Source organism: Pan paniscus, chromosome 1 (assembly GCF_029289425.2).
Source record: "Pan paniscus chromosome 1, NHGRI_mPanPan1-v2.0_pri, whole genome shotgun sequence".
Taxonomy (NCBI): domain Eukaryota; kingdom Metazoa; phylum Chordata; class Mammalia; order Primates; family Hominidae; genus Pan; species Pan paniscus.
Window position 1 is genome coordinate 221,115,166 of NC_073249.2, and position 23,600 is coordinate 221,138,765.

Below are 23,600 nucleotides of genomic sequence, written 5' to 3' on the forward strand. Positions count from 1 at the left end.
AAGCAAGCTGCCCTGTTGGAGAGGCCCATGTGGCAGGAACTGAGGGCAGCCTCTGGCCAACAGCTAGAAAGGAGTTGAGCCCTCAGCTCAACAGCCCACAAGGAACTGAATCCTCCCACGATGCATGAGTGAGCTTGGGAGTGGATCCTGCCTCAGTCGAGTGTTCAACTGAGGCTGCAGCCCCAGCAACACTTTGACTGCAGCCCCGAGAGAAACCTTGAGACCTGGCTAAGTTGTCCTGGATTCCTGACTGACAGACAGGGCAAAATGATACATAAGTGTTATTTTAAGCCACTAAGTTTTGAGGCAATTAGGTAACTAATAAAATTAGTGCAATAGGTAACTAATACGATTGTCAATAAATATTTGTTGAATGAATAAAGAAATAAGTTTGGGCTCTTAGCTTGGCTTCCCATGCAGCATTTGACTCTCTTAACCACCACCTCCTATTTAAAATGTTCTTCTTTCTTGAATGCTGTGATGTGGACTCTCTGAGTTTTCTCCCCTATTTCCTCTCTGAACCTTTTTCACCCCAAGGATTGTTGAATCGTTTTTGGTAGTCGAGAATGACGTGAGAGTTCAGGCCGTCCTTCTGCACAACCACAAAAGCAGAAGTGAGGAAGAACTGGGCTGTGTGCGTACAGAGCCCAGGGCCATCTGGGTGTGCTGTTTGGAACGGATTCCTGGGGAGATCATCATCATGAATACACCAATGACACTAAGCTCTAAGTTCTTAACACGCTTCACTCATGTACTCCTCACAACAATATGTACTATCATTACTCCCATTATACAGATGCGAAAACTGAGGCACAGTGAGAAGGTAATTTTCTGCTACTAAATGGAAGAGCTGGGCTTCATATACAGAGCCCGGCTCTTGACCACCAAGCACTTCGGTAGGAATTCTCTTCACTGAATTCTTGCCATCAATATTTGGGGCTCGCTAACTCCCTCATGCAGGGCTCTGTCCTGTGCACCATAGGACGGTTTCCAGCATCAACAGCCTCTACCCCAGATGCCAGCAGCTTGGCCCCTCCCATGGTGACCACCAAAAATGTCTCCAGACATTGTCAAATGTCCCATGGGGACTGAGCGAGGGGGTGGTTGTGTCTCTGGTTGAGAGGCACCCTTCTCAAGTGTAGGAAGAAGTCAGCAGGCAGATGATTCCAGTGACCCATCAGGGTGACCTTGTAAACACTTCCATTTATGGTCCCGTTAGCTTGATGGGTGCAGTGAGACAAACAGGCTTTCAATAGACAGACATGGGCTGGAGTCCCTGCTTGGAAAGACCCTCTGGCCTCGCAGTGCCCATCTAGACACTCACTAAATGGGGGCTAGGCTGTGCCCTGGAGGACAGCCCTGCAGCTCAGGGAGTAGATCTGGGAGAGACAGCTCTGCCTGGCTGAGCCCCGGCCAGGCTCCCACAGAGCGTGCACAAAAAAGGCATCCCAGCAGCACCCGCCCCTCCGGGAGGTGGCTCCTGTAGGGATTCTCGGCTTTTGTCCCATCTTCTTGCATTCCATGGCCTCCAGAGTCTTCTCATCATTTATGTCAACGCCACCAATTAATCTGCTCTCTGTGTGGCTTAAGAATGAGAAAAGCCCAAGCATTGTCTCTCCCGTCACCCATCAGGGCATGCCGTTCCCCACCAAAGTTCACGGTTTTCTGATTGAAATTCACCCGTACAAATGCTGCTGTGCTGTTTTTCCCAACGAAATCAATTGAATCCAATTGATCTTGGCCCTATTTTGCATTCTTCCTACAGCTGTGTGTGTGGGCGCACACACACACATACACACATGCACACACATACACACATGCACACGCACACCAGGCTGTCCTGCGTGTGCCGTCTGGGAACTTCTCTCTAGTTATCTCAGATATGCGTGACTTGTCTTTCCAATTAGATTAGGGGCCATGTTTTCCACTGCCTTTGTAACCCCACAGTGCCTACTACAAACCTATGCACACAGCAGGCACTCAATAATGGCTTGTTGACTAACGCTAGACATTATGGAATTGCATTTCGAGGCCCCCTCTCCCCACCCCACCTGCCATCTGACATCCCAGATGACACGAGCTGTCCCTGGCGGTTTCCACGACATCTCCCCAGAGGCTGCCACTCCAGTCTGCACATTACTGATAGCATCTCATCCTCCAAATAACAAGACCACTATCTCAAACCAGATCTAATCCTGGTGCCTCCCTGAGTCACACCAGAAAGTCAAGATATTAAGCCATCTGCTTGTTGGAAGCCACTTTCCAAGCCAATTAGGGATAATTTTAGGAGAGCAGGTTCATGAGATGCAACATCAAATGCTCTCCTCTGAAATGAAGGCTTACCGTAGGATCAACTTCCTCAGAGCAAACAAGTTTCACTGGAAAATTATAATGAACACTTGGTGAAGCAGAGAAACGCGGTTCCACGGGGCTATAAATACTCCCAAGCGCTCCACTACTCGGGGGCGGTTAAAAATTATTTTAAAGCACTAAGAAAGACACCGAAGTTGAAAAAAGCACTCAAATGTGAAAAAGAAAGAGCTGGGCTCTGGTCCCAACTTCTGTACCTAATTAGCTGAAGTGACCTTGAGTAAGTCACATAATTTCTGGGTCTCAGTTTCCTCATCCATGAGTGGAAGGAAGTGGCCGGACAGGAGAAAGAAGACTGAATGTGAGATGTGGCTCACTCTGGATCTTTCTTTCTCCCTCCATCTCCCTCCCTCTCTTTTGCTCCCTCTTCTTCCTCTATTTCCTCCTCATCCTCCTCTTTCGTCTCCTCCTCCTCCTCCTTCTCCTTCTTTCTTTCTCTCTCTCTCTCTCCCTCCCTCCCTCCCTCCCTCAGTGTATCCCCAGGCATTACCTACTTTGCAGGTTGTTAAAAGGATTGAGATCCCAGATTTGAAGGGTTTTGCAAGTTATAAGCAGCCTATAAGATACTCAGAAACTTCTCACCACCACTCTGTGGGTCTGTGATCTAAGCAGTTTTACAAATTAACATAAACCAGGACTAAAAGAAATAAGATAACTAGAAAACACAAATAAAAACTGAAACTGTAGTTAACCCTTGACTAAGAGCATTAGTGGATAGGAAATCATTTCATACACCTCCTAAAACTCTGGGGAAACCCTTTTATTTTTTTTGAGACATGGTCTCACTTTGTCACCCAGGCTGGAGTACAGTGCGTGATCTTGGCTCACTGCAGCCTCAACTTCCTGGTCTCAGGTGATCCTCCCACTTCAGCCTCTCGAGTAGCTGGGACCACAGGTGCACCACCATGCCCAGCTAATTTTTGTATTTTTGTAGAGACGGTGGTCTCACTATACTACCCAGGCTGGTCTCAAACTCCTGGGCTCAAGTGATCTGCCCACCTCAGTCTCCCGAAGTGCTGAGATTACAGGTGTGAGCCATTGTGTCTGGCCCCAAAGTTATTTTAAAATCAACTTTGAGGCATATGCACCTTATCATTCCTTCCCTGGGATGTACGAACTAATGTTAATAATAAACTGTGTTCCAATTCCTGAGAAGACAGCAAACAGCTCAAAGCAACAGCCCAGTGCTCAGTGGAACGGAGGAAAAGGCCGCAGATCCGCCTCTGCCTCTGAGCCACCCCACCGTGGGCCTGTCAGTGCCCTTCATGGGAAGTTCCCAGCAGATTTGGGGAATTCTCCTAACTGATGGCAATGTGACTTCTGTGAATTCAGATACTTTTCCAGATGATGAGCCCGAACTTTCTGGCAGGGGGTAAACTCACAAAGCAATGACCTTAACTTGGTAAATTAATTCCAAAACACAATTGTTTTCAATCTTCATTTAAAATCAGCCTTTGTTAATCTAGATTTAATGACATAAGAAATGGAAATTCCCTTAATAAAATAAGTTATGAATATTTATCATCCCATTTTACCTGAAAATTGAATAATTCACCAATTAACTTTACTATTAATTATTTAATGCAAAATTAATAAACTGCAAAACTCATACATATCCTTGCAGACCCTCTGGCACTGGGTAAAGAAATTAAGCACCAGAGAAATGGCGTAACTAGGGATATTCCCAGACACACACTGATGGGATAGATGGGGTTAAGGCTGGAATTTTTCTAGAAGGAGCAGAACCAAATCACTTACTCATAAAGTGAAGGGAGAGATTTTTTTCTCACCTTGGAATTCTGTATCACAGCTAAAAAAGAATTCAAAGTTTGGCAATTATATCTAAGAATAATTCCCCCCATGCAGTCTCTCCATTATCCGTCACCATCATCATCATCAATAACAGTTTTCTCACATGTAAATGGGCCCGTGATGTGAAGCTGCCACAGTCAGCAGGACCCCTTGTCCCTGGAGACCACTTTCTCTCCTGAAGCCTCAGTTGACAGCCTGATTGGAAGGGGAGGGGCTGAGCACACAGAGATGGGAGTGGGAGAAAGTTTAAAAGGAGCACAGTGCTAGGGGACGCTGGGACAGGTGGGTCTGACATCAGCCAAATCTGAGCAGCTGGCATTCAAGGGGAACCAAAGCTTGGTGCTTGGAGCCTCTGGGGATCCAGTTCCCCCAGAGCTCCTCTGGCTCTCCACACTCAGAAGGTCAGACTCCACTGCGTCTTTGCTGACAGCAGCTAACAGGACAAGGATAAGTCAAAAATTTTCCCAGAGACTTCTTACAAGAGAACAGTGATCAACACAGGAAGCTGTGTGTGTGTGTGTGTATGTGTATTGTGTATTTATGCATGTGTGTACAGGTATGTATATGTGTGTGTTTCTGTGCTGCATGCATGCATTGTGTTGAATATTTATGTGTTGTGTGTGCATGTATGTAGTTGTGTGTATGTTGTGTGTATATGTGTGTAGTTGTGTTGTGTGTACATGTGTGTAGTTGTGTTGTGTACATGTGTGTAGTTGTGTGTGCATGTGTATTGTGTGTATATGTGTGTAGCTGTATGTGTGTTGTGTGTATGTGTGTAGTTGTGTGTTGTGTGTACATGTGTGTAGTTGTGTATGTGTTGTGTGTACATGTGTGTAGTTGTGTGTATGTGTGTAGTGTGTATGTGTTGTATGCATGGGTAGTGTGTACATGTATTTGTGTGTATGTGTGTTGTGTTCATGTGTGTAGTGTGTTGTGTGTGTAGTTGTATATACGTGTGTGTTGTATGTGTGTTGTGTACGTGTGTAGTTGTGTGTGTATGTGCGTGTAGTTGTGTGTGTTGTGTGTACATGTGTGTATATGTGTGTACATGTGTGTAGTTATATGTGTGTTGTGTGTGCATGTGTGTAGTTGTGTGTACATGTGTAGTTGTATGTATATGTGTGTTGTGTGTACGTGTGTAGTTGTGTGTTGTGTGTGCATGTGTGTAGTGTATTGTGTGTACATGTGTGGTGTGTACATGTGTGTCGTGTATACCTACGTGTAGTTGTGTGTATCTGTTTGCATGTGTGTAGTTGCGTGTACATGTGTGTAGTTGTGTGTATGTGTGTTGTGTGCGTGTGTGTAGTGTGTGTACGTGTGTGTTGTGTGTACGTGTGTAGTTGTATGCGTGTTGTGTGTACGTGTGCAGTGTGTTGTGTGTACATGTGTGTAGTTGTGTATGCATGTGTGTAGTTGTGTATGTGTGTGTGCATGTGTGTAGTTGTGTGTGCATGTGTGTAGGTGTGTGTTGTGTGTGTGCATGGGTAGTTGTGTGTACGTGTGTAGTTGTGTATACATGTGTGTGTTGTGTGTGCATGTGTGTATATGTGCCTCTCAAACAGACGGTGCCTCAGTCCTCCCATCCGTAAAATGGAATCTACATTGGCATGTGAGCACTCCCGGGTTCTTTCTACTTTCACCCTTGGACTTCCAGTTCATTGTCCATCCCTAGGGCAACCAGGCAAGGGTGTTAATAATAGCTACTCAGGTAGGTACCCTGTTCAAGGGTACCCCCCACCCCGCTGGGAACCCCCACTGCACCCCTCAGCCCCTCTGGAAGGCAGCCCAACCTCCCCCACCCCATGCACTAGAGGGGCAGCCTCTCCCTGCACTTGACCCTTGTAGCACTCCCCAAAGTTGCAATTCTTATAAATGATCTGTCTTGGTCACCACTATGTCCCAATGCCCAGCACAATGCCTGGCACACAGGAAGCAGTCGGAAGGTATTCACCGAGTAAAGAGAAGAGTGGGTGCCAACCAACAACTAAAGAAGGTGACGGTTCGGTGTCACGCAGCTCAGGAATAAAAGGGCTCGCTCATAACCCAGGGAGAAGATGACACCCATTCCCCAAACAGAGCACGGTCAACCCCCAGCATCAGAAGGGCAGCATCGCCCAACACTGGTGAACTGAATTAATTAGAGCGAGCCCATGACACTGGAGGCGGAAGGGCCGTGGATTTTCAGTGTGAAAATATGTGGAAATAGCACATTTCACGGTGCAGGCTGTGCTCCTGGGGAGAAGCAAAAGTGTCTCATCTGTTTTCCCTCCTCCATCCTTGCGCATACATTTGTTCTTTCCATAATTTCATCACCTGCCTAGACATCGTTTTCCAGACCTGACAGTGGGCTGACTTCTCTGATCCCTCGGCCTAGGCACCAGCTGCCATTCTACATGCAAATTCAATTCCATCGCAGGTAAAGGCCAAAATAAAAAACTCAGATCCTGAATTCCTACAGATCATCCCGGTGGAGAGAGTGATGGGAAGTCACAACGCCAGCCACCAATGCTTCAGTGAGCTCCCCTGTCCTCAGCAGAGCAGGACCCTCCCCTCCCGGACGTGGCTGCCCCGGCCTGGACTCTCGCTCCCTCTTCCCCACCAGAGTCACCTCAAACTAAACAGCTTAATTAACAATAAATTCCCTGCCAGGTGAGGTCAGGAGTAGCCAGTATAGAATAATTAATTTTTTCTTTCAGGAGAAAATTTCCTCTACCCAAAAAATTTCAACTCGCTAAGACACATAACGAACAGAAGAAAAATTTTCCCGGAGACTTCTTACAAGAGAACAGTGACCAATACAGGAAGCTGTGTGTGTGTGTGTGTGTGTGTGTGTGTGTATGTGTGTGTGTTGTGTATTTATGCATGTGTGTACATGTATGTATATGTATGTGTATTTCTGTGCTGCATGCATTATGTGTTGAATATTTGCTTGTGCATGTGTTGTGTGTACATGTGTGTAGTTGTGTGTATATGTGCATGTATATGCTCTGTGTCTGTATTGCCTGGGCACATGCATATGTGTGTATGTGCCTACATGTGTACATGTGTATATGTGTGCTGTGTGCACACATGTATTGTGTGTTACAAATTTGTTCATGCATATGTGTCATGCATACGTGTGTAGTTGTGTATGTGCATGTGTATGGTTCTATGTCTGTATGTGCCACAGCACACACATATGTGTCTACATGTGTGCTGTGTATGTGCATACATGTGTGTAAGCACACACACACAACGCAAAGCAAAAGCTCAAGTGAAAGTGGGATATGCAGTAGAGTTGGAGAACCAGAGAAGATTTCCTTCCTTTGTTTTTGGTTTATTTTTAATTTTTTTAGAAAGCTCCATAATGAAGGACTGTGGAAAATCTAAGAATAGCAAAGACAGTAATACCTCCTAGCCAAACAGCACAGGGGGAGAATCTCCAGCCCAGAACCCCCAGATGATCTGGTGATTACTCATTACACAGAAACTTAGGAATTGCAAAAAGTCCTTTATTCCAAGAACTTGCCTTCCCACCTCATAATGCCACAAGGCCCACAGGCCAGCTCCCTTTCCCTTTCCGTGGGCAGCGAGTAACAATTTATTAGATCAGAATTGATCCAGAGGAAACACCACAGATGCCAATCCACGCCCACGACAGAAATACCAGGCAGTCCTAATTTTCCAAACCCAGGAGAGAGGGCTGAAGATGCTAAGAATAAACCGGGGGGCGCCAGAAACCCCATCAAAAAATGGCCATCAATGGACATGGACAGGGCATGCAAACACTTATTGATCAGTGTGGGCACAGTGCCAGGGGTTTTTTCCATTCTCAGAAGTATTCACTGCCAGGTGTCCTGCTTAGAGATGCTGGCAAGTGTCACCCTGGGCGGGCAGTCTCCTGTTGGGGTGTCAGAGCACCCCAACGTGCATCACAGGCACCCTGGCACGAAGCCTCTGCCGCGAAGGCTTTTGTCCCAGTATAATCCAAAGAAGATACATGCAGAACCATGTGAAAATAAAAGCCATCGAGATCCCACTGTTAGGGGACATGCACAGCATAGTGGATGGCTCTGGCCGTCCCCAAGATCCCTGAAATTCTGCTCAGGGAGAGGCCACACCATGCCCCTGTGCCAATGCCAGGAAAGGCTCTAAACTAAGAATGGTGCATTAAGAAGGTGGAGAGGAGGCCAGCGCCGGGGCTTGGTGTGGGTCGGGCTGCGCACCTGGGGCCTCGCACACAAGAAGCATGTGTGCATGTCAGCAGCAGGATTTCCCAGCCCTGAGCAGCTGCGCACTTAGAAACCTCCAAACTGCACTTTGAGGCATTTCTTTCTGCAGACTGAAAAAGACTTGGAAAAAGAGAAAAAAGCAAGAGAGTGAAACAGCAAGTTAGCTTGAGAGTGAGCAGGAAACGAAGAGGAGAGAGAGGAAGAATGAGAAAACAAGGGGAGTGGGTCCCACTCGGCACGACTCTGGGCAAAGGCCAGTGAGGAAGAAACAGGGCTCACAGGGAGGACTAAGCATCGCTCATCTTCACCAGTGACAGTAAAGGAATGAAAACAAATATAAATCCACAAGGGAAAAGCCAAAGGGGAACAGAGACGATTATGGATAAGAGACGCCAACACATTCTGGAGAGACGGGAAGCAGATGCAGGGTTGGTAACTGACACAGCCGAATCTAGGGATCAAAAACCCAAGTGCCGTGCAGGGGACCCCAGGAACAACACGCTAACCCGCCTGCCAAGCCCCTAGAAGACTCGTGAATTGGAAGCAGCAGGTGCCACGGAAGGCAGAAGTTAGGAATGGGGTGGGAAGCAGAGGGAGCTCACACATCTGTATAGGGGGCAATAGACCCTCCGGGGGTCCCACGTCTACACTGAGCAGACAGGCAACCACCCCCTGGCCTCTGCCCCAGCGGGAGACACATTGATTCTCTGAAGAGGCGGAGTCTGGAAAGACTCCGAACTCGGAAACAGCAGAAGAGAGGCAAGAAACACAGGCTATAAACTGGGAGAATTAAGTGATAGCTCTCATACCCAATGCTGACATTCCCAGCCCCTCGCCCTGCTTGGCTCCCAGACCACCAGCAGCCAGGCCAGCTCAAACTAGGCAGCACATCGACCAGTCCTTCTCAGGAGAACCCGGATGGTTCCAGAGAAAAAATGTAGAGATGCTGAACCTCAGAGTTACCAACAGAAAGCTGGCTCCCTCCATTAACCAGCCCCTCCCCCAGGTAAGGAAGAGCCAGGCAGTGGACACAGTAAGAAAGCTAAATCCTCACTTAGCATCTGAGGAAGCCGGAAGATGATGTCTAAAATTGACAAATCAAGAAACAGCAGAGTCAACATATTTAGAAATCTGGAGGTAAATATCAGAACCAAAAGACCAGAGAGCAGCCGCCCCTGGGAAACAGGATTGAGCTGTACTGCAGAGGCTGCTATCTTTTCTTACAAGTTTTTTAGGGCCATTTGACATACTAAACTATGTACACGTATAATTTTTATAAAAATAAAAGAAGGGAGGGCCGGACGCACTGACTCATGCCTGTAATCCCAGCACTTTGGGAGGCCGAGGCGGGCAGATCACTTGAGGCCATGAGTTCGAGAGCAGCCTGGCCAACAGGGTGAAACCCCATCTCTACTAAAAATACAAAAATTAGGCAGGAGTGGTGGCAGGCACCTGTAATCCCAGCTACTCAGGAGGCTGAGAGGCAGGAGAACCACTTGAACCTGGGAGGTGGAGGTTGCAGTGAGCCGAGATCACACGATTGCACTCCAGCCTGGCTGATGGCAAGACTCCATATCAAAATTTTTTTAAAAAGCGTGGGGGTGGGGGCAGGAGCCACAGGTCGTAGCTGTCTAACCCAGGGAGGAATCAGAGACACAAACATCAACACTTCCCTCTTGGCTCCTCCAGGACACTGGGAACTTGCACTCCTGGCCCCAAGAAGTGAGGAGGGGTGGGATGGAGGCCAACCCTCAGCTCTTGTGCCAGGGACATGAGCCCTGGACTGGTGCTGCCATTTCAACAGGTGGCTAAGCCCACTGAAGTCACATGAGGCTCACATGCCCTCCGATCAGGAGCCCAGTGTATGTGACAATACCCCACCAGGCCATCAGTGCCCCCGCCACGGCCAACTTCCTAGACACGGAGGGGATGTGAGGAGTGGCCTCCGTGGGTTGCCCCTGCTTTGACATGTGGTATTCTGGGATTAACTAGGATAAAGATAACTGGAATCCGGGGCAGACCTATTTCCATGCAGAGACTGGGGACTTCCCTACCACTGTCGAGACACCGCCAGACACTCCATCAGGATACAGGCCACAGCTCATTCCCCACCCCCGGAAACAAATGAAAACTACGTGACAGGTACCCTGCGAGGAAGTCCTCAGGCAGGAGGCTCCCTGGGAACTCTGACAGATGTGGCACCCGCCAACTCCCTCACCCTGCAGTTGCCCTTTGGCCAACAATGGCCTTGGCCAAGGATTTGTGATACATTACAAAAATGCTGACACACACCTAACGTGACACGTCTCTGTGTTAATTTGAAGTGCGTTCCCGGTTCAGTGCATAATGCAAAGGTTACCACATGGAAACCACTGCTAATCCAGTTTCCTTTTTCCTGCATAGTTCCAAAGTACAGAGTCCTAAAATGCTCTAAGTCTAAAACTGCCCTCCCGAACTCTGGCCACCAACAGCACCCCCTGCACATGCACGCACACGCATGCACGCGCATGCGCACACACACACACACAATTTGTCCACCCCAGCCAATCCTGCCCAGCTGAATACCTGAGGAAGAGCTACAGAGGCAACTCCAGGAATTTTTTTTAATTGTAGTAAAATATAGGTAACATAAAATGTACCACTTTCACCATTTTTAAGTGTAAGTTCAGTGGCATTAAGCACATTCACATTGCTCTGCCACCATCATCACTGCCACCCATCTTCCCCAGCTGAAACGCTGCACCCATTAAACACTAACTCCCCACTTCTCCCTCCCTCCACCCCAGCCCTTGGAAACCATCATCTACTTTCCATCTCCAGAGCTGACTATTCTAGATCCCTCAGTCAGCACATCACACAATGTGTGGCTCTTTGCGTCTGGCTTATTTCACTGAGTATAACGTCTTCAAGCTTCATCCAGGTTGCAGCAGGTGTCAGAATTGCATTTCTTTTCAGCTCTGGGAATTTTTAAATGGTTTTTGCAATTCTATTCCGGTCACTCGAGCAGCCTTACCAGGAATAGGGGCTTCCTTAGAAAAGTCCTCTGTCTGTCCCAAAGAGCAGATGCCTTAAAGGTGACCAACAGGTCACTGCCAGGGGTCTTACAATGGGGCTGAACAAAGACAAACCCCACTGCACCAGGACCAGCCTGGGGCCTGATAACACTGGCTTTCTAGGCAGAGGCCTCAGCTCATAGGCTGGCACCATGCCGGGACCCCAAGGGCTGTCTAGGACAAAGAACCCCATGGATGGCAGGCACTGGCACTCCTGCCTCCTGGGCAAACTTGCTGCTGTGCAATGCATCCACACTCTGTCCGCCCCCAACTCCACCCCATCAAAGCCCTGGCCTCCCTGCACACAGGCTGTGAAGAGATAAAAGGGACAGCATGACCTTGTCCTTGGGGAACCCGCCACCCCACTGGGGAAGAAAGACTTACTCATGACAGCTGAATTGGCAAACAACTGACAACAAAGCACGTGCAGCTACGGGAGCAGGAAGGGAAGAGGGCTCGCCCTGAGTTGGTGAGTTTGGGGAAGGCTCCCAGGAAGAGGCAGACCAGATTGGACATGAGGGCATTCGAGGTGAGGGCAATGCCAAGTGAAGGCCAAAGTGGGGGACAAGAAAGGTATTCAGAGAGCAGCCAGCAGCTCCCCAACTGTAGCAGTACCTAGAGGTGGGATGTCAAGGAAAATAAACGGAAAAGGGTGGGTTGAGACAGAAGAATGGCCTTAACGACATCACTGGAGAGTCAACCTCAGCTCCCAGGAAGTATCTGAGGCTCCCAAGTAGAATAACGATGGAATCAAAGCAATATTTCAGGCAAACCAATGGGGAGGAGGAGTTCGACTTAGAGAAGGAACCTAGTAGGAGACATTTCAATACTCCAAGCGTGACAGTGGCAGTGAGGACACAGCTGAACCTGGGGGAAAACATACGAAAATGAGGATGTGAATTACAGTTGGAAACACCGACGGAGTTGGTGGCTAATGAGATGCAGGGGACAAAGGAGAAAAAGGAGCCACCTGGAGTCCAAGTTGTATGCTCTGGCATCTCCACAAACGAGGTGGCTCTTCTAGAACCAGGGAAGTCAGAAGATGGAAAGCAGAGTGGGAGTCAGGGAAGGAGGGGAGAAGATGGCGAGCTGGAGATCATGATACGTCATGCAGGTGCCGGGGAGACAGAGTCGGATGTGGGGAATGATCCACAGAGACTTGACGGTGAGACCATGGCGTCGGGGAGTCCTGGGAGCCCCACAAGGGAGAATGTGGGAAGAAAGAGCAGAGGATCACAGTTTGATGTCCACCACCATCAGGGCGGGGAAAGATCTGGGCACTTGAAGCCGGAATGGACGGATGGGGTCAGGAAACCAGGACGAGGAGAGTGGAAGCTCTCTCTGAGCCACTGGAGTCTTTTTGAAACTCAGGGCTCACTTTTCTCCTCCTTTCCTTCTAGACCCCCTCCTTCTACGGGGCTGTTTTATTGCTTATTGACCAAAAGGCATTTAGTGTTCATCATAGGAAAATTCTATTATGAGACCCTTAGTGCTTCCGTGTTGAGGTGCTATCTGTATCAATCTAATTAATTAATTAGATAATCAACAGCCTTTTCCAGCCTCTTTCTAACGGGTATAAACAGGATTCCTGGGAAGGACATGCTCTTACTTCAATCTTGAGCTTTGTGTGTTCCTGGCTTCCAGGGAAGGTTGCGTATTTCCCAGGGGAGCAGGAATAAATGACTGGGATTGCTCAGTTTTGCAGCTGTCTGCCTGTCCTGGGCTCAGCCCGGTTCCCTGCCCTCTGGTGAAAGGGACCTGCTCCCCTGCAGTGGTGTGCCACTCTTCCACACTGCCTGTGACTGGGGGGCTAACTCCAATTCAGAGGGCAGTGTAGAACACCCTTCTGGGTGGCACGTATGAGCCACGCTTACTGACAAAGGGAACCTTTGCCTGGAGCCTGGTTCTCCTAGTTGGTTTGGAATTTACGGCAGTGAGAGGCGGAGAGGAATAGAGGAGCTATTGACGGGCTCCCTGGGAACCTTCACAGGCACAAAAGCAAAGGGTATGGGCTTTGCAGTGAGATCATACTGGGTTCAAGTTCCAGTTCTAGCACGGACTCACCATGCAGTCCCAGGAGGGCACGTACCTTCCATACCTGGCAGAGCTGCCAGAAGGGTTTCAAAGCACAGCATCCGGCCCATGGGCGGTGTGAGAGAACACAGTGCTGGCTCAACCGGACAATCCTGGGACTAGAAATACCTGAAAAACTGAAGTGGAGAAAACTAGGTCCCTTCCTTCACAACACTCAGGCTCACCTTTCTATGTCACTTTTGTTCATTTTACGGATATTTCTTGAGGGTCTGGGAGGTGTCCACACTGTTCTAGGAGCTGGGGGTGCCCCATGAACAAGCCCCACTAAAAATCCCTCTCCTCTTGGTGCTAACACTTTGGAGTGGGTCAAGCAATGAATACATAAATTAGGCAAGGCAACTGCGACAGACACAGTGTGTCAGAAGGCGATGAGTGCTCCAGAGAAACGTAAAACAAGAAAGGAGGAAACGGGGCTGGCTGGGTGGGGGTGGGGGTGAGACTAAACTGCCAGGCCAGGGACACCTCCCCGAGAAAGGGACACCCAGTCAAGGCCTGCAGGAGGAGCTGGGAGAACATTCTAGACAGAGGACACTCTTCATTCCAAGATTCTCAATTCACCTGGCAGGGTGGGGAGCATGAAGTTCCCTGGGGTCTCCAAATGGTATTATTATCACACTGAGCACACAGCAAGTGCCAAAAAAACACGTCCCGCAGGGTGATTTTTCAAACCGGAGGTCCCAGTTGCTGAGAGTACAATACAGGCTGTTTGAACGCTCAGCATTCAGCTCTGTTGCGATACCGCGGCTGCCCCCAGGGTCCCCAGCCCTGGGAGCCTCCGTGTAGCACACCTCATTATTAAACAGGTGAGCTGGGGCTCCCGGGGCCTTCTCTGTAATTAGGGCAGTATCTGAGCAAGGACTATATTTATAACCCCCAGCCAGCAGCAAGCCACAGAGACAAGCAGGGGGCCCCTCTGCAGCTTCTATACCAACATCTATATGTGAACTGATTACAACAATTAATTTAATAGGGATTCCTCCACACAAACAATGTATCATTTTATTAGGAAACTCTATAAATGTCAGTGGTGCAATTCATTTTTATTAATTTTCTAAAATGAAATTAGCAGTGGCGGCGGCGGCAGCAGCAAACAGAAGTTGTATTCCCTTCTCATTCAGCAGAGTATTGGTGTCATTAATTCCTTAATACCAGGAGGCCAGTTTGTATGAACTCAGCAGTTAACTGCACCAATTAATTTCAATACTAGAGATGGGGTGGGGGTGGGGATCCAAACACAACTCAACAACTAATTTAGGAAGGTCCTTGAACAACCACAGCAAGTTTTGCTTCTCCTGGGACAAGAAGCTTTCAAGTATAAACATGGAGTGGATATTATAATACTAATAGGAAACCTTCTGTCTTCACCCTCTGCCTTTAGGAAAGAAATTCATCCTTCCAAACCCAGAGAAATTCTGGCAGACGCCTGTCAAAGTCAAAGCATCCAGCAGGTTGGGGACTGCCCCACAGATAAGAGGCACAGTGACACCCGTGCATGGACAGACCCGCACGGCATGCGAAGCGGAATCAGAAACGTGACCACATTCAATCCTCATCGTGACCCAGCAAGGGCGGGATCAACAGCGACTCCATTTTCTACGTGAAGAAGAAAAACCAGGGCTTTTAAAGGAGCTAAGATGACCTTTTCACAGTCACAAAGCCACTGAGTGACGGAGCCAGGGCTCAAACCCGGATTTGACCACATCTGAAACCCACCTTCCTTCTTCTGCCAGGCACACACCCTGTGCCTTGGGGTGGGGTCTCTTGGCTCTATGTATATTCCAGAAAGTCATGCGAGTCAGGCATGACCCTGAGTGACATCCCCTTCTCAATTGTAACCCAAATTCCAAAAGCTGAAACTCGAGGTAAAACCGCTGCCTTGAAATGTTCTACTGTTCTGCCATCAAAGGGTGGCTGAAACCCAGCACGGGTCTGCGTATCTGAAATCAGATGTCTGGCCCGGGACGCATTCCAGAGAAGCTTCCTCTCTGGCTAAGGAGGAGCTCTTCTCTTTCCACTTAGATTCAAGGAGTGTTTCAGCAGAGAGTGAAGGGCGCAAGGAGAGGCTGGCGGCTGCTTGAGATAAGGGCCACCCTTGGAAGTCAGGAAATGGTCCAGAGGCAGAAATCAGATAAGCCTCCTTCTCCCCCAGAAAACTAGGCCAGTGGCCCTCAAAGTACAGTCCCAGACCAGCCACATCCTACTGCCTGGGAGCTTGTTAGAAATAACACATGCTCAGGCCCCCTGCACCGCACCTGCTGAATCAGAAACCCTAGGGTGGGGCCCGCATTTTAATGAGCCCTCAGCTGATTCTGATGCCTGCTCAAGTTTGAGAATGATGTCCTCCAAGAAGATGCCGCAGAAGAAAGGGGAGATGAGCATGTCAGGCTCTCTAGTTTAACATGGCCGTATTCACCAAATAGTGCACTGTATTCCCATGCTCTCCACCGCCCACCCCTGCCCCCACTCTGTGGAGGGATGTCCTTCCCAGCCCCGTTCTTACTGGGCTTGGCCAGGGGACTTGCTTTGGCCAGTGGATTCATCAGCAGGCATGACATATGATGCCACATCTGAGCAGGAGTTTCAACTGCACCTGCATCAACTGCCTTGGGCTTGTAAGCCTCTGCCCTCCTCTGGGAGACGCCAACTTCCCAGGCAGAGGGGGCTTCCTCAGCCTAGGTCCCACAGCAAAATGATGCACACAGCAGACCTGACCTCAACCCAAAGCCACAGGCAGCCCACAGACCCATGAGCAGAAAATAAAGATTTGTTGTTTAAAGTCACTAAGCTTGCAGGTCGTTTCTTACACAGAATTATCACAGCAAAAGCTGACTGATATAAACTATTTGCTTTTATAGCAAAGGAAAAACCATGGTTCCAGCAGGCTGAGGTTTTGGGGACTCCTGCGGAGGGACTCTCCTCCCATTCTCAGGCCGGAGGTAAACCAATCAGAGCCACCTGGGGAAGGGAGCCTCAATAACTAACCTTCCTTCCACAATGCCCCCTAGCCTCCTTCAAAGGGGAGAATTGTGCCCTCACCTAAAAGATGCAAACCAGTAAATATCTAAGCCTAATAATGTGGTATTTTAAAATACCTTCTAGAAGGAATAAACATTCCCAAGGATGACCTTTCCCATGACTCAGGAAGGATGAACAGGTCAAGCTGATGGGCCACGGGCACAGAGGACACACTCAACTCCTCCCTGGTCCTAGCTAACAAACCTGGGGACTCTGGGGCTTCTGTCCAACGTGAAACCAACTGGACATTCCACCACTTCAGTTCAAGCCTGCAGTCCAGGAATCCTGTGTAAACCACACTCCAGCTACCACCCCGCCAGCTAATAAACACCTGGGTCCTGTCACTTCTAACAGAAAACTTACGGCAATTGGAAGAGAGTGGCCATGTATTTCCGAAGCTCTAGATTGTAACATTCCAAAAATAAAAACCTAGAGTTGGGGAGGACAAAAAGAGGCTGCCTTTTAAAATCAACCCTAAGTCCCAACGTCACCGCTCTTCACAAGATGGTAACATCACTGGTGCTGGCGGAACGCAGGTCAGCTATATTTCCACCAATTCCCTCTATTCCCAAGTGGTGAGAGAAGCTAAGTGTTTGCGGCAGTTAGCAGGTTCAAGGACATTTACTGCATAATAAACTGCGAGCTTAGCCATTGCTTCTGATTTGGGGGGATCTCTTTACCACCAATCAAGAACTTGACTTTCAGTTTGTAAGACAAGTTGAGATAAAAGTGGGCAGTTAAGCTGGTTTCTCTTTTTTCAAAGCACGTTTCTAGAGAACACTAGTGGCAGGCGAGCAATTTCCCAAAATAAACTTCCCCTGAGGCTCCTGCCTGTGAAGCCTTCCAAGCACCCGGCTGAAGGATGCAGCCGTCAGGTTAAAAGTTCCAACTGGCGGATGGCACTTGCACTCTTTTTAATCCATCTGATCGTATTCACTGCCACAGTCTTATGTCAATGAATGAGACCTCAGTGTCGAAAGCCATCCAGCACAACATGGCATTTTCAACTCGTTGCCCATGAATTGACTGGCCAAATCAGGTAATCAATGCAAATCAATCCACTTATGGTACACATTTGAAAAACTGCAAGATCTGGGACATTACCTTGTCTTAGGGGAGGTGGTTAGCCATTCTTCGTGTTTCTCAAATGTTATTAAATAAGCTGCAATTTCCTGAAACAGAAGAATAAAAAGATAATAACAACAATTAGCTCACGTTGGATCCTGAGAGGTAAGAAAGTTTTTGCTGTTTCCCAGCTGCTGTTTTCATTTGCGAGCCTGGAACTCCATCCCTGCTAGAGAAATACTCGACTTGGACTCTGTTTCTATTTTGATTTTTTAAGTCCTTTCCATTCAACCTGTCACACGGTAGTAATCAAAGCACTGGGCCTCAAAAGATGAGTCGGTGGCAAGGACAAAAATATTTCTCTGTGGGAGGAAGACATCAGACACCATTTCAGATTCTAAATGTCATTAATTTAGGGAGGGAGAAATGCATGCCAACAACAAGTCTCCACGATGCGAGACCATAATTGGAAAGTTTCGTCGTTTTCTGAAGCTGGACGAATCTTTCATCTCTGTCACAAGAGACGTTGCATTCTCTCAGCTTCATCCCCAACCCCCTGAGCCAAAATCACACAAAGATTAAAAAGAAAAGACACGATAAAGCCATATTCCAGAGAGGAAATGGGGAGAAATAAGTTAACCTTTCCCACTACTGATAACTTAAATCTAGTGAGCGGCACATCCAAAAGAAGAGCAACGTCAGCAGAGTTTAAGGTAAAGATGAGGAAAATGTGGGCCCCTGAAGGTAAATTAAATATTTATAAACACAACAACATCACTGCAGATAGAATTACTGATTTATTAATAATTTCCATAAAAAGCCAGTGAGTGACATCAACATAAGTCATTGCTCCAGCTCAAGGCATGATATGGCCCATTACTTCCACCTCCGAAAGGATCTGCTAACATGAAATTGGCAGGGATTGTAAGTTAAATTAAGGTTGGACTAGTACACGTTTCCCTTGATCTTGGTGATGCTACAACACGCAGCTGCTGCCCTGACTATCAGGAAAATTCAGAGGGGAGGCCTCCACCTCAGCTCTCTCTGCAGCCGGGGTTCCTAGAGGGCTCCTGGGAAGGTAGCAGCCCCTCTGCCTGGAGGCGAGCAGCCTCTTTCAGCTGGGACATAATGAAGTTGACACCTGTGACCAGAGATGCTAAACTTGGCCTTGAGAAGGAAGAGAAGCCCGGTAAGCAGAGCAGGTGAGAGTAGAAAATGCCCCTGATGCCATGCGGTCCAAACGCCACGGGCCAAGAGTGGAGATCAAGGCCTGACATCCCATGGTGCCGGCCACCACCACAAGGCAGCCAGTGATTGGGAACTGAGAGCCCAAGCCACCTCTGTCCAGAAGCCTGGACCTGACAAAGAACCTGGGAAGCAGAAGCCTATAGCAAAAATAGAGTTGCTTGACTGTGCAAGTTTCTATCACTGACTGCAGCTGAAGAAATCATAAATAAGCAGCTGATCAACCAGCACATTGTTCTCTCATCCCTGAGCCTTTTTACGTGTTATTTCCTCTCCTTAGAAAAATCTTTCCCTGAGGTCTCACTGTAGATAGATCCTTCCTCTGGCTGGCCCTCCCTAACTATTCATGATGGCGTCAGTTATCCCTCCTGCTTGCCTGGGTGGCACTGGCACCTTCCCCCAGTGGGCAGGATTTATCACTCTGCATTCTAATTGCTTGTTTACTCAGATAACATCCCCCATTGGAGCATGAGAAGGATAAGGAACACGTTATCGCTGACACATCCCCTGGACTTAACAGTGTCCTGAGGCACATAGGAAGCACCTGATAAGTGTTTGTTAGACAGATGGCCGGATGGATGGATGGATGGATGGATGGATGGATGGATGGATGGATGGGATGGGATGGGATGGGATGGGATGGGATGGGGGTAGGAAAAACATGCATGGCAGAAGTAAATATGCATGCACACATGAGTGAGAGAGTGTGTGTGTGTCACTGAAGATAGTTGACACAAGAGCTTAAAAGCAGCAAAATGCAGCAGTTTCTGACTAAAACTTTGCCAATTATTTAATTAACTCTATGTCACTGTAGGAAGGCAAAATAGTATCACAGTTAAGAGCACATGCATTGGAAGCAAACAATGCCCTGGCTTTGGGTACCAGCGTGGCCTCTTATTAGCTGTCTCATTTTGAGCATGTTACCTAATCTGTCTAGACCAGTTTCCTATGAAACTGGGAGACTATCAGCTCACGAGGCAGTTCTAAGGAATGATCATTCTAAATACACTGGCTGGCAGAGGACAAGCCCCAAACAATAGCTACCATGAATCATTATAAGATCTACGTGGTGTGAGCCACCTGTCTAGCAGCCCGATGAGTTCACAGGTACCAAAATGGTCCAGGTCAGAGGCTGCCACCACTGCTGGATTAATCATCATCTGTCACCTCCACCACCCCGGACAGCACCGCATGCCCACGCCTGCAGACAATGAATGGTAACATCGGAATGACCATTCAGAGTTGTTGGTTTGTCGATTGGTTCCCATTTGGCTTCACAAAACCAGAGCACACTGAGGCTGGAGTCAGTACGTGGATTTACTAAGCCACTTGTCATGTGCATCAGCTCATCTACCTGAACTTCAGGAGATCTGGTATCCAGAGGAATAGGCTGTGCCAGCTGGAACCCCCGATCCATGCCCCTGCCCAGGACCATGCCGAGAGAAGTGACCCTTAGTGGCCCAGGGGATGGGAGGTGCAGTGGATCCCAACCTCTAAACATGTGATTTGTTCCAAAACCCTGGACATCCAAAGAAGACTTTCATGGGCATCCTTCAGCCAACGCTCACCCCAGCCTGACAGGGCTTCCTACTGCTATGGCCCACCGAAGGGGAAAAACTCCTGGCACCACTTACTGCCTTCTGTGTTTACTCTACAAACACTTACTGAGCATCTACTGTATACCAGAAAGGGAACAGGACCACTTTGAAGCGTGCAGTTAAAGAGCTCACAGTCGAGCGATGGGTACAGGCAAGTCAACACGATAGTGTGTGTAAGTGCTGTTACGGGGTCACCTCTGTGGCCAAACTTAGCAGGGGTCACCTCATGTTTAATGAGCTTCTCTCAAGCAAGCAGAGGTCCCAGGAAATCACGCTGATGTAAGAACTACCTACATCACCCGCCACTCCCTCCTCCACCCCAAAGGTAAATTTTGCTTCTCCCAATCCAGGACACCTCCCACACAGAGCCCCTCTGAGAGAAGCCTTTCCGAGGAAGCTGATGCACAGGCCCAGGCTCCCATCTCTGTTGTGCTCAGGTTGGCTGGGCCCCAAAGCTGGACTCACCCGCCAGCGACTGTCCCATGCTGCTGCATGAAGCTGGCTGGGTGGAGCATGTCTGAGTTACCCGTCTAATGCCAGGCCCCTGCTGCCCAGCCTTCCCAGCCCATGGCCCTTCCCCAGGCCACCCCCTCACCAGATGGGCAGACCACAGGTGAGCCCGCCCTGCAAAAGCTCAGGAACTTGTTTGGAGAGATTTGCTAAAGAACGAAAACCACACAAAGTATTTGGTGCTAAATGGCATGGAGCCATGTAAAAGCCATCCAAATTCAGAGTGATTGTGGGGAGAAGGACTTCACCATCTGTGTCATTGCTGCCATCAATGTCACCAATGCTAAGGTGGTGGAGGCACTGCCTTAGGACTTATGTGGGACCATCTCATTTAATCTTCATAACAAACTATGAAATAGGAACCATGGCCACTTTACAGGTGTGGAAACTGAGGCACAGAGTGGTTAAGTGACTTGCCTAAGGTCACATGGCCAGTACCTGTAGAACCAGAACCCAAACCCATGCAGAATGGCTCCAAGGCTCGCATTCTGCACCCCTGCTCTGAATTTCAGAAGGGACAGCCACAGTGTGCTTGGATGAGTGAGGAACTGAACTTTTCCCAGCCCAGGCTGACAGCTCCCTGCTCCCCACTGACCCAGGGTCACTTCCCAGCCCCACCTCCCTTCAGTGGACCAGGAGGAGTCCAGACTGAATCTCCTTCAGGGGGATTCTCTCCTTCCAGCAGGATCAAGCTTATTGCCACCCCAAAAGCCTAGTTCAACTCATAAGATCCTCGACTTCAGTGATAGGCAAAATTCCTTGTCTCCATGGAGCCCTTTGCTTAAAACATCATAGGAAGCAGGGAAAAAGCAACACACAGAGCTGGAGATGCTCCCGCCGAGGAGGGGAAGGGGTTGTGAAAAGAAAGGTTTTTAGCTCAATTGTCTGGCCTCTCTCTCTTCCCCCAGAGGTCCACAAACCTAGGACCCTAAAGGCGGCAGATGAAAACACAGGTCTGGTCTATCTCTCTTGACAGAGGAAAAAAACCGAGGTATAGAACAGAAAAGCACTTGTCCAAGCTCAGCATGTTCATGGCGGAGCCAGGCCAGGACTCCTCACTCTCCGGGCGTGCATGTTCCTTCCCCTGCACTTGCGGCCCCTCAAACACAAGTCTGGCTTGAAAGATTCATAGGAGGCTGGGGCAAAAGCATGGCCAAAGGAAGTGAAAACAGGTACTCAAACAAAAACACAGACACATGCACACAGTAGCATCGCTCACAGTAGCCAAGAGGTGGACCTACCCCAAGTATCCGCAGATGGATGAATGAAGAAACACAATGTGTCACAGACGTACAATGGCATGTTATTCAGCCATAGAAAGGAATGAGGTTCTGATACCGGCTACTACATGAATGAACACTGAAAACATGATGCTGAGTGGAAGAGGCCAGGCACGGAAGGCCCTGTGTTTTGTGGTGCCATTTATATGAAATATCTAGAATAGGCAAATCCATAGAGACAGCATGGAGATTAGTGGTTGCCAAGGGTTGGGGGAAGAGGGTGATGGGGAGTTACGGCTGATGGGTGTCAGGTTTCCTTCTGGGGTGATGAAAATGTCTGGAGCTAGATGGTTGCACAACCTCGTGAATGTACTAATGACCACTGATGGTAAATTTTATGTTATGTGTCTTTTACCACAATAAAAATAAAAAGAAGAAGGAGGCATCGACATCCAGCCAGATATGGCATTAGGGTGAAGGAAATTCCAGCCATCCAACCCACGCAGACAGCCCCTGAGCCCGAAGGACCACGTGTGTGCATGCCCGGCGGCCTCCCCAGTGCCCTGGCTCCCTTAGCTTCCCCCTCCTCCCGGATCCTAAAAACCACATCGATGCTGAGAAGAATGACTCGACTGTCAAGATGAAGAAATTTGCTGCAGGCTCCAAAGCAAAGACTGTCCAGCTTGCAGATTTTAAATGTTTAGTTTGTCCTTTGGACGTTCAAGTAGAAAAACGGCCGCCAAGGTATGGCGTCTATGTGCTGCAGGGGCTTTGGAGAACAAACTGGCAGGGTCCCAGACAGGCCCCTCTGTATCTGTTCAGCAGATACAGTTTGGTGCCTGCAGACCAGGGAGGCAGGTGGGCCCTTCCCCAAGGCCCCAAACAAGACACATCAGGAAGGGAGGCCTGGGCAGGACTGGGGACTGCGATGCTGCACCTGGTGTCACTGCCTGGTCACACACCGTGCTGCCATGCATCCATCTACACCACCCAGAGGCAATGGTCACCCACCATCCAGTCCCCAAGCTGATGGGTTTTGATAGAGGACTGCAAAGCCCATGTCAGGAGCCAGCCAGCTGGGAGCCAGCAGGGCTGGAGGGTCACGGCAGAGGCTGCCCCATGGGGGCTGGCAGGTGAGCATGCATTGCTGTGCCAACCTGACTCCTGCCCTTCATGCCTCAGCGCCCATGTGCCAGCTCTGCCCACATAACCTGTCAGGTCCTGTTCATCGCCCAGCCCCTCCCAGGGGAGTCTCCCTTGCTGTCTCCCTCCACAGTGCACTGCAGCTTCTGGAACTTTCTCAGCAATGGCTGCACTGCTCAGACTTTCTCTTGCTAGCTCTATGTGGGTGGTGGTTCTCCCTTCCTGGTTTTTCAGTCTTCAGGGAGGGTCTGTGTCTCAGTCCGT

The 23,600-nt window shown here is 48.9% G+C and overlaps 1 protein-coding gene across 16 annotated transcripts in view; it reads right to left on the bottom strand.

The window, feature by feature from the left end:
• Positions 1-23,600, bottom strand: part of CAMTA1 (calmodulin binding transcription activator 1) — a 982,737-nt gene that overhangs the window by 658,612 nt on the left and 300,525 nt on the right. For all 16 annotated transcript variants that reach the window (XR_008622215.1, XM_055104459.2, XM_063595030.1 and 13 more), the window contains one exon: positions 17,660-17,727. Coding sequence is in view for 15 of the 16 variants with exons in the window: in XM_055104459.2 (XP_054960434.1) it covers positions 17,660-17,727 (68 nt within the window). In the remaining variant the exon portion in view is untranslated. The remainder of the gene's footprint in view (positions 1-17,659; positions 17,728-23,600) is intronic.